This window comes from Penicillium waksmanii (assembly GCF_028829765.1).
Source record: "Penicillium waksmanii strain IBT 27052 chromosome Unknown utg000010l:1.0-3698451.0:1.0-3701458.0, whole genome shotgun sequence".
NCBI classification, from domain to species: Eukaryota; Fungi; Ascomycota; class Eurotiomycetes; order Eurotiales; family Aspergillaceae; genus Penicillium; species Penicillium waksmanii.
The window spans coordinates 9,449-21,085 of record NW_026643256.1 but is presented as its reverse complement, the minus strand read 5'-3'; the positions used below and the strand labels follow the sequence as shown (position 1 = coordinate 21,085).

General features: G+C 43.8%; 2 protein-coding genes across 2 annotated transcripts; both read left to right on the top strand.

Moving 5' to 3' along the window:
- Window positions 1-1,466: 1,466 nt before the first annotated feature.
- N7481_011948 (uncharacterized protein) lies at window positions 1,467-3,749 on the top strand (the record flags this gene model as incomplete). The annotated part of the gene is made up of 1 exon (XM_057271167.1): window positions 1,467-3,749. One exon carries the CDS (start codon window positions 1,467-1,469, stop codon window positions 3,747-3,749), a length of 2,283 nt encoding a protein of 760 aa, XP_057115355.1.
- A 2,051-nt stretch (window positions 3,750-5,800) lies between these two features.
- On the top strand, window positions 5,801-7,704 carry N7481_011947 (uncharacterized protein; the record flags this gene model as incomplete). The annotated part of the gene is made up of 4 exons (XM_057271166.1): window positions 5,801-5,909; window positions 5,969-6,106; window positions 6,154-6,824; window positions 6,892-7,704. The coding sequence occupies 4 exons, from the start codon at window positions 5,801-5,803 to the stop codon at window positions 7,702-7,704; spliced, it is 1,731 nt and encodes a 576-aa protein (XP_057115354.1).
- Between the last annotated feature and the right edge of the window lie 3,933 nt (window positions 7,705-11,637).

The following is an 11,637-nucleotide window of genomic DNA, read 5'->3' as shown; positions in this document are numbered from 1 at the left end:
GTTAGATCTGATGATCTCGGGCATTATGACAGGCTATATTTGCCAGGCCTGTGGGACTTAGGTCTATTAGTTTTTATACTGATTTTCCTCAAAAGGTATCGTAAATGTAGGACTATTCAGGGGCAAAGTGCGGGCCTATTACCTTGCCGCGGCCCCGGCCTTTTGGGGGCCACTTGAACTGTGTGGATTTGCGCTAACTATTTTAAGAGGTATACTTCTCGTATCCTGTTACTACTAGTCAAAGGATTTCTGGGGCTATAATACTAGAAGGCAGACTCCAACTTGAACAGCCCTGGGTTCTTATTGGTTCTTACCTGACCCAAGATATATATGTTGTACTAGTAGGTACAGTATACGGTACTTTATGGGTGTGTATACGCGAGGCTGTGAAGAGTGTGAGATTATCTGTCTAGCGCTGCCCCTAGAAGATCCTGTGGCCCCAAGGGGAAATTGGCCGCTAAAAGAGGGACTATTATGCTTCGTCTCCTGTCAGTGTTGGGGGCGAAGGGATATTACTTTGGGAAATATAAGATGTCAGGAATACGCGTAGCAAAATTGGAATCGAATGGTTTGGGTTGAGCATTATACGTTTGCATTGGGAGCATATCACCATGTTCTTCCAGAAGAGCGCTTTCTTGGCTGTTCTGCCCCTGATAAAGGGGGGTATTGCTTTCAACCTTATTCAAGGCCTAATTACTGGCGAAGTGACAAAGTATGAGTATACTGTATCGGGTAAACCAAGCTTTACTGTTGTCTAGGCTGATGTTGTTGCCCTGAGTGGCTCAACTGCAGTAATTGATTTTGTCTCGTTGACGAAGCAAACGTCTGCAAAGTCATCCACGTATGCCCCTATAATATTGACACCTTGTCCATCGAGCTCGTGCCCAGTGACTTTGGTCTCTGTGAAAATCAGCCCAGGCGTTAGTATATGGATTCAACATTTCGAGACTACTTTCTCCGTTCCTACTGGCTCAGTACCAGTGATTTATTTCAGTTCTATTCAATACGGCGCGGGAGGAACTGGCGAATCTTCTACTAGTAGCCATAGTAATGGATCATCCTTGACTATAACCTTATCATCCTCAGGTGCTACTGGGAAAGAGAGGAGTACTGATGCTAGTGGCTCTGAGTCAACACAGAGTACAGCAACCTCGACCGCATCGGTATCTATATCCCAAAGCAAGGCTACCGCTACCTCTGACAAGGTCTATACCTTGCATACTGGGGGTAGAACTGAATCCGGTGGAGTGTCGTCAAGTACATCTCTGACATCCAAAACTACTGGAACGGCCACGGAGACCAATTCTTAATCAGCCTATTCGAGCGCGTCAACTAGTGGCACTTCCAGTGGTTCTACTTCAACTGATAAAACAACAACTCGGTCGGATGGCCGTACTGGATCGAATACTAACAACCACCCTCATACCACCGGCGGTTATTCATCCAGCAATGTTTACAGAACTCGAATGATTACTACCTCCTCCGATGACTCCACAACAACTGTATCCAGCTCAACCTCGGGTGGCACATCAAAAACCCTATCTGGCTCTACCTCGGTCAGTGGTACGTCAACTCAGTCTACTTCTTCGAGTGGTACATCAAGCCAGTCTACTTTATCCGATTCCTCGAGCACTGCGGATGCTCTTGACCTAGAGCAGATGGTATCCATGGTATCTACTCTGACAGGAACCGCATCTGAGGAAATGGCTGTGGTGATTACCAACTGGCCAAAAAAGACGGCGACTGTTGCATGGGATGTGCTGGCCGATGAGATGACTCAGACCACAACTGGAACGTCGTCTGCTACAGGAGGCTTTTACATCGGATTGTGGTTTGGAGATCTCAACGCCAACATTCAGAAGGCAAACCTCAAAGATTCAGAGACCATAAAACATGTGAAGGACAATATTGCCAAGGGTAAATTAGTCATTGAGAATTATATCAAAAAGCGGAAGGATGATGGCAAGGGAGGCTCAGGAGGCAGCCATCGATCTGGCTGTAGCTCGAAGAAAGGGCTTTTCTCGGCTTTCACCAATATCATTAACAAGGTCAGCTGCTTTGTGAACAAAGCGGAGGATTCGATTACAAAGGGATCAAAGACTATTGGACCTATCATCAATGATGGACTGGATTTGACCAAGTCGGGTTTGTTGGACCTGAAGGATAAATTGCCTGATGTCGACGGCATCAGAAGCGAGATTGAATCTGATTTCAAGAACAAATTCGAGGAGTTGACGAAAGTCGCAGAGAAGCTGCAAAATCTTGAAGAACAGGAAGAGAATGATGATGACAATAAGACCACCAGCGAAGATAGCTCGACCGGAACTTCATCTGGCACTTCATCTGAAACTTCCACTGCCACATCGACTGCCACATCGACTGCCACCTGTACCTCTGAGACAACTGTCACAGACTGCCAGGATAAAACACTCTTCATTACGTCCACAGTTTCTTCTGGCTCAACTGGAAGTCCCACAGTCATTACAAGCACGACCAGTACTTGTTCGACAAAGACTGGTTGCGATATCACTGCGACTACTGCAACCACTACCTTATATAGTGGTGTCAAGGCCTGCACACGTCGAATATTTTCCACTGTCATCATGACTGAATATTTAAGTGACACATCGAATGGTACCTCGTCTGGCACTATTATATCTGGCCCCAAGATAACAGGTATAACTCTAACAACTACTACAAGAGCCTCCACAGCATCAGGCCTATGCCAGGGCACGGATGTTTTGGTACCCTCAGGAACAAGAACGTACTGCAAATGCTTGACAGCGACCACAGGCATAGCCACCGAATCAGTGACAAGCTACCTCACTGAGTCATCTGGCGGAAAATGCGCTGACTATACAGCATTCCCAACCACAGGCTTCATGGACGTGTCAGAGACGTATTCTGATCTCTGCAAAGTCAACTTCGGTGGTGACGGTGGTATAGATGGCTATAGCACTGGTGCAAATAGCAAGTCTGGTTACTGTGCATGCGAATCATCTGGCACGCAGAAATGGGTCCCACTTCTACATACCCAGGGCTCAGAGACAGCCTTGGTCTGCGCCTATATCACTTCAGTTTCGTTCACTACTAATACCCCTACAACTACCGAGACACCGACCACCATCTTTGTTACCGATTTCACTTCCAGCGATTTCGGTAATGGGAATCACTGGGCCTTTGCTACTGGCATTGTGACCACCAACACGAATAACTATGGTTATCTTGATGATTTCACTCCGATTGTGGAGACCGTCGGCCATGGCACAGCGACAAAAGAATGGGTTACTAACTACGAGACTACGGATGCCGGTACAACTTGGTGGTACGCCGAAGCAACCGGCGATGGCAACGGGGAAGTGACAGCCGTCGGTGAGCCAACAGCAACTGCCGTGCCTTCGGCAACTCAGCACTGTGTCCGATACGTGATTCCCGGCCCAGATACCAATGCCGTGTACAATTCTGCCAAGAACGAGTATATCTTCGTAATCTACGGAGTTGAGGGCTGGGATAATATCCAGAATGCCGATCATCTCATCGAAAAAATCGATAATTGTGGAGTGTCAAACATCCATGCTGAAATGAATACTGGACTCTGGGGCACGACGGCAATGTGGAGAGCTGCTAATGGATACTATGATGTACTAGAAACTTGTCTGATGAGTGAATTCGCCAAGCTTGGAGCGAAGACAGACGGCTGGGGAGGATGTAAGGGTGAGTCATGGCTTGGAGAGGCGACGGACTATTAAGGAAATCCCTATAAGGACAACGCACCGGCCGAGATGGATTGGATTTACAAGAAGTTCCCGAAGAAGATTGCTTCGGGATATCCACTCGCGACTGTAACTGGGAGTTAATGGATCTGCGAAAGCAGAGCGGAAAGTGCAATGATTACTCTTATTTCTCAGTGTTGGTTCGGATCAGCATGTTAGACAAGTAATTGATAATGAATTTGATTTTTCTTTCTTTCCGCTCATTTTTTGCAAAGCTATCCTAGTGTCAAAGCTGTAATTTCTGTCTGCAAATTGGATTTTTCTTCGAAGTCAAGTTCTTAAGTATTAACAGAAATAAATTATTAGTCTCCAGCCTTCCTTGGAGTATTAGACTTTTACTTCGAAGGCGAAGCCGATTTGAAGGCTTTGGCTTAGACTCCCACAGGATTATGGACTCCCGCAATGCTGGGGGTGTACGTCCTCCACAATCCTGGTCGTGACCGTATCTGCATTATTTTTTAGATTTATCTTATATATTGAATGCGCCACCAAACCAGTACGGAGCTCTCGAACTCGACTTACCACAACCACAGCCATATAGACCTGAAATTTGTACTGTACCTATGCTTTAATACCCTGGCATTCAGAATCCTTAATCTGTATTTTCTTAAATGGAATATCCAAGGAGTTGTGATCGGTTGAATCTGATCATTATCTATGCTGTTACGCGGTACTAACTGGTCACGGTGAGTGGTTAGAGTAGACCTGGGCAGGCCCATGGGCAGTGTCCATGGACACTGTATGGACAAAAAATCGATTTTTTGTCCACATGTGGGCATGCCCAAAGTGCCCAAAGTGCCCGTTTTAAAATACAGTGTGTATGAACCCCGTTTCCACTTCTTATATTAATGTAATTTTAGATTTTTAAAGGGCATTCATAGATAGAATAGACTAATCTATTTAGCTTGCGAATAAAACATAGATAAAGGTTAATTTTAGAAAACCCCCTCTTTTTTTTTTTTTTTTGTATAGGAAAATAGGGGTATAAATATATATATCAATATATATAATTCTATATAACATATATGTTTCTCTAAAATCTTAAATATAAGCTTTTAATAGTCTAATTAACCTATATCTAAGAGACTATTAAATTTTATCTACTATTTAATTAGTTAGAAGATCTGTAATGCCTTACAAATTGTATTTTTGGACCATGATTTGGGGGCCAAATGGGCCATATGGGCACGCGGCGTGCCCATATGGACATACGCCCATTTGGGCATGCCCACGCTGATTCTGTCCATGGGCATGCCCATGCCCAGGTCTAAGTTTAACTAGTAAAACCTGTTGTGTCCGTATCAATTCCCATTCCTCCGTTAACTATTAGAGAATCGGTTTTGTGGTGCGGTTAGTTAACTACTAAAAAGCTGCGGTGTCCTTAGTCAATACCAATTCACCTGAGTGATCACTGAGCATCCATGATTGGTCACTGAGCGATCACATGACTGGACTCCCGAGATCACTGAGCATGAGCTCGTGCTGACATTTACTCAGTGAGCCTGAGCCTGATCGACCTCATAATAGCGGCGGCAGCCCAGACAGGATAGCCCCCCCCCCCGGCGGACATTATCCTGTGTAAATAGGTGCAAACATACAGTGTAACTGGAACCTAGACGGGGCAAAGAAATCAACGGCTAGGTAAGAAATAAGAAAAGCTGAGCAATCGGACGGAAAATTCAAATATCGTTATCGTATCGTAGTCGGCTGCGATACGATACGATAACACAGCCTAGTTGGGATTTCAACCGTTAAAGACCGATCGATAAGTTGCTATTATTTGTTGAAACACCCCTAGCTCAGCTGGGTAGCTCAGTGGTGACGTTCTGGCCCCAACCAGTGGACGCTAGTAATGGTTTTAGCCCCCGGGATGAGGGGCGCTCGCGGAACCATTCTCTGTTCATCCCCAAACTAAACACGTCACAAAGCCTTGGACATCGACATTTGTTGATTTTTCACTCGATTAAACACCCAGGCCTGAGACTCTGATATTATTTCCTTGCTTTCTTTGTGCCGGTGTCAACAAGATGTCCAGTGGTAACGCTATCCTGTCCACCTTGGGGGACTTCCGGGATCTTCTGTTCCCCTGGAGCGGGAGCGCGCATACAAAAAAATATCTTCGCGATGCTACACAAGGTCAGGATTTAATCATTTTCAAAAAGCTTTTCCTGCTGACTTGGCAATCTCGAATCTAGAATCTATCCTCGGAGATCTCCTCGAAACCTTGAAGCGAAGAACATTGGAGCGAAGAACACTCAAGGCCGGGCAGCTTGCGGAATTGGAAAAAACCTTCTACAAATACGCCTTTCAAGACCAGGGCAACAAGCAGCGATGTGAAAAATGACTTCATCTTTATTCAAATTAAACTGACACATCTTAGATTGGAACGAGGAAAGCTTCGGAGAGCACATGAAGCAAACGCATCCTGACCTTGCGGGTTCTCAGGCCGTGATTCAACTGCTATGGAGATCTTTTCATTTTCACGCATTTCACCCCTTCCCCGATAGTTTGACAGATGAGAGAATTGACTGGGAGGCCTTTCAGCGTGCATTTTTGTTCCAGGTCGCGCAAGGCGCTGATCTCCTGGGCGTGCTAGAAGAAGCCGATATGTACTGGCAGTTTCAGTACGACCAGAATCTTGTTCATCAAGCCAAAGTGAAAAGGATCTTCAGAAGCATTGCAGTTCCGGAACGGACAATCGCTTTAATAGAAGATGAATCGAACTTTGCCGTGGAAGAGACTGCTGATGTCGTGGCCATGATGCAGCCTTTCTTTCCGCCTCATGCACCCATGCAAGAAGAGGTTTTCCCTACTGCAAAACGTCTATTTGCTGGGAATACTACTCAAAGCAGACGACGCGTAGCTCGAAAACATTTCGCGACGTTACTGAGTATTCTCATTCGGCTGAGACTACATGCGTCTGCCCTGTTTGGCAGATTCGAGAAAGCAGACCCCGGTGACGAGTTACCAATCATCTTATTGGACTCACTAGGTGGCCAGGACCAAGAGTACCTGGAGCTTGATCAAGTCAGCTCGATACTATACCTACTCGTAAGTATTAATCTTCCAATGCTAATGGTATGGTTCAAGACGATCAGATCTGGCTAACATAACGTAGCCAAATCTGTACATTCGATTTTCTCAGATATGGAAAGTCCTTTTCCAGTCCCATATGCCCGCAGACTTTGGGACTCAGTCTGAAGCACATAATGGTATCTCGGGTCAAATAATCGGTGCTATTTCATTATTTGTGCCTCATCCTATTACCGGTGTGAATGGCCCGATGGAGGATGGACGAATCGCTGTCGATTCAATTCAACTATCTCTAAATGGTGACAGTTCAACAGTGACAGATATCGCTAAGGCCTTTACCAGTGATTCACGTCCCCGTTTGATGCTTATTGCTGGTAAAAATACCAAAAACTCCCAGTCGACAGTAATGGGGATCTATCTACCATCAGCATTTTCGGAAGGAGTCTCTCTGCGTCTTTTCTTCGAGTTGCAGCCGAAATTTCGTCTCCATCGATGGTCCAGCTACCACAAAGGACTGACAAGCATGCTGGTCAGGGATGGCTCTAAGGATGTGAAGAGTCTATTATCTCGAGAGTCTAATGCCAATTCTCCTGGTGACCTCGAGTCCAATGAGCCATTTTGGATTGGTGGTCCAGAAGGCGAAGAAACTTGCATCAAAATTGATCCAGCGAGAAAGCTAGCGTCTTCCGTGTGTCATTCAACGGAAATTCAAGTGGAATATAGCCACTTCGCCGTGCTCGGGATTTCGGGTGGGGAGCCAACCGTGCTTCCAGGCCTTATGAATACGAGTACCACGTGGGCAAAAGGTCTTCCAGGGACTTTTCAGGAGGGCCCAAAGACCGGAGTAAATCAAGGGAATGAACTGAAAGCACGGATAATGGGATTTGGCCCCGTTTGATGATCTAACTTTCGAGGACTAGCTGTGAAGTGTTCCTCGCTATGATATGAAACCATGGTATAACCGCAAATTCAAATACCTCATGGTACCTAAATGTGCTATTTCAAGGTATCGTATATCATTGAATAGTACGGAGTATTCATTGCTATAATCAGTTACGAAGTGCTTCTAGCAGCCCCGGGGGCCATTCAAGATTGCATGCATGGCCCCAGGTCTTCGGCCCCAGATCAGAGGCGCCAAAGTGGTGTAGGCACAGTAGATCCCCTGGTGGCAGAACGATCCATTACCATATGTAGTTGATGCACAATCAAGGAATTGCAAGTCTCACTGAGAGCTGATGATGCTTTCAAGGTCTTCAGAAAAAGGTAGGTGGAAGATTCGAAGACTAGGAGCTACACGAGCATGCCTTAAGATGCTTCTTTCGCTTATTACGACCAGGAATTTGGATCTTAATAATATACTGGGGCAAAAAAGAGATTGCATTTTACCTCTCCTGGATCCGCCTCCTGCTTTACGTTGATCTTGTCTGAATCCATGTGGATTTGGGGCCAGTAGATCGTATCTGTATAAGATTCGGGGCCATAGAACGGCCCCCAGTTAGCCCCAGGGGCCACGAGAAATCCTTTTGGGGCTCTAATATGTCTTCAAGGATATATGAAGTAGGTTTAGTGCGGTTAGGATTGGGTACCTGTCTAGCTTGAATTTCATTTTTTCTTTCCAAAGTTCTCTTCCTCAATTACATCTTGTCACGGCCTCATGAAGTCGACCATTCTTGACAAAATTGCCCTTTGTGCCGGCATTTTGCTAGCCCCTCTGGCCACAGGGGCTGCATTGCCTGTACATGGACAGGATACACTCGCAATTTATTCGGCTTCCTAAATATATTCCGGCCCACCAGGGGGGGGGGTGTTCCGCATTAAAAAGTCTTGGCAAGGGGGGGTGTTGGCCTAACCCAACAGCCCCCCCCCTAAGTAGGTCAAATCTTAATATTTTTCGATCGGTCTTTTTAGAAGTTTGATCAGAATCATCTGAAATATTCTCCTATCAGGTTTAATAGGATGATTTCTAGTAGGAAGGGTCAAACCCTAAGGGGTCTGATTTTGGTAGGTGATTTTTTGATGGGGTATGCCAAGACCAGGACCGACGGGTAATCTATACCCTTTTTGGCCAGCCTTCTAAGCCTAGGGTTTCTGCCTTAGTTATAAGGTATTTAAGGGTTTTAGGGTAGACAGTAGGGTTGCTGCTTATTGGCTAACTACAAGAGCTAACTAAATCTGGTTTGTACTACTAGGTAGATAAGCTTAGTTAGTAGGGGTTGAGAAGGCTCTGATTATATAAGCAGGGTCTATAAAGGTAGAAAATAGTATGAAAGAGGTCTAGAAATTTTTAGTCTGCTGACTAATATTAATTTATATAGGGTGATAGAGGTGATTTTGACAATCAGATTAATACTATTATAAGCTAGATTAGCCTAGTGGTTAGTGAGATATTGGTAAATAAATATTTCTAACTAGTAGGTAGAACAGATAATCAGACTATATTAATCGTAGTAGGTTAGGTAGGTAGGAAGAACAGATAATATTGTAGTAGTTAAATAGGCAGTCAGAATATTAGTAGAGAGATAGTAGATTAAAGAAGAATTCAGAGTAAGACTTACGATATATATATTGACAAGAATAGTTAAAGTATCTATACAGCAAGATTATAAATTCTGATGGTTAGGCAGAGAAGGTACAGGGCTAGGCAGATAGTAGCAGGACTATCTAGACAGTAAGGATATTAGTTAGGTGGTTAGGCCAGTCAGGTATCAAGTTAGACCGATAAGGTACAGGGCTGGGAGAGATGGTCGTAGGGTTATCTAAGCAGCAAGATTCTAATCAGGGGCTGGGAGATAAGGGACAGGGCCTTGCTTACATATGTTAACCGCTAAACCGCTATAGACCGCTATGTTATAAGTGTAACCGCTGAACCGCTACAGACCGCTATCTTAACCGCTAAACCGCTAAACCGCTAAACCGCTACACCGCTAAACCGCTACAGACCGCTATCTATCCCATAAGGGTAAATCAAATGAGCCCCATTTGATTTTTTAGGGTTTTGTTAAGTATGGGGAAAAAAAGTGGGGACAGGGCCCATTTGATTTAAATTTCATACCCCCATTTGATTTATATTATCGGGGTCGTAGCATCCCTAGATTTACATATATTTTAATTTAGTATTAGTTTTATTCTATAGCAAAATTTAAGCCCGATCAGAGCATATTTAGTATTGATTTTACCCGCCCGAAATTTGCAGGATTTTTTGATGGGGTCACCGCTAGCCGCTGGTCGCGATCAGTTATTACCACCAACACTATTAACTACCATATTTAGTTTAGTGACAGAATTTGTTTTTTTTTTAGTTTCAAATTTCAGGGGTAGATTTTAAGAACCCCTATCATCATCCTATGTTTGTTTAAGCCTATTTGAACAATATTGAGTTTTTCCTATTTTCCAGATATATAATACCAGCTGGTATATATATTTAATATTTAATATAGACCAAGAATACCAGGCCTATAAATTATTTTACGTTAATGCCGAGTTTTATATGTTGATTTACCAGAAATATTAATATACCGTATACTAGGGACAGATTAAGGCCTATTTAAGCAGCACCGTATATCAGATACCCAGTTTGTAGGTACAGTATATTGACTGAGTAATCTAGCAGTAGGATTATATTGATAATCAGCCTGAGGTAGATAGTTAGCCCTGCCAGATTGATGAACCTATCCCTGAGTTACCTATTTACCAGGATAGAATATTATGCTGGTAATATAAGGTATATATATACCGCCAGATCAGTACGATAAAGATATATTGGTTAAAGACCTATAATTATCGTATGCAGTAAGGCTGCGGCCGTCCTATACCCAGGCAGGCAAGAGCTATCCAGACTACTATTAACGCTAATAGCCGAGCCGTTGTATGCCAGTGTATATTTAGCCAAGGCCCCGGTTCGTATTATATTTATATTATACGACTAAATCCTAATAAGCCCCCTGAGGACCCTATTGAAGACCCTAACCGGATTCGCCAGTTAGTATAAATCGTTGAGGAGTATTAGCAGCAAGACTAAACGGCCTATAAGACGATTATCTAGGCCGGGGATTTAGATAAAGCTATACCATAGTTAAATCAGACGGGATAGGTTTGATATTTGTAAGGGACCCCCTGGCAGCCGTTATTTAAGAGTATCTAGCGCCCCGAGGAGGATGCTAAGGGACCGGAGCGTACTGTATTGGCTATTTAGGAGGCTATAGAGCGATTGGTATCGGTAAGCCAGGAGATTGCTAAGGTATATAGGTATTTGTTGCGTATTGATGTGGTCCGTACCACAAAGGACGAGAGTCTGCATAAGCTATTATTAGTATATTTAGATACTACTGCTATCCAAAAGTATATGGTGCTATAGCAGTAGATTATAATGTTTTTTGCCTGAACCCAGGTATAATTATGTCTATACCCGATCCCCGTTCCTATTATCTGATATATTCTATTAGATACCCAGATTAATTAACCAGCCCAGATTAAATATGATTAGGAATCGCCTAAATATTTATTTACCCGCCGATAGCAGTAGTTATAGGATGCTGTATAGCACTATGCCCAGACTGATGCCAGTTATCCTAACCCTAATAACGATAAGCCCGAGCTATTTGAAATTCGTCCTATTAAATATGCATTATTGAATTTTTATATTGATTTATTATACCAGAAGATCTACAACAATAAATATAGGTATGCTATAATTTATGCTACTGCTATGATTGGATGCGGGCAGTTTGGTTGGGCTATATCTGAGAATTTCCCCCCCCTAGATATCCAGTTTGATTAAGATTACGTAGTTTTTGATTTTGTACAAAGCATTGTGGTTAGACCCCCAGTCATT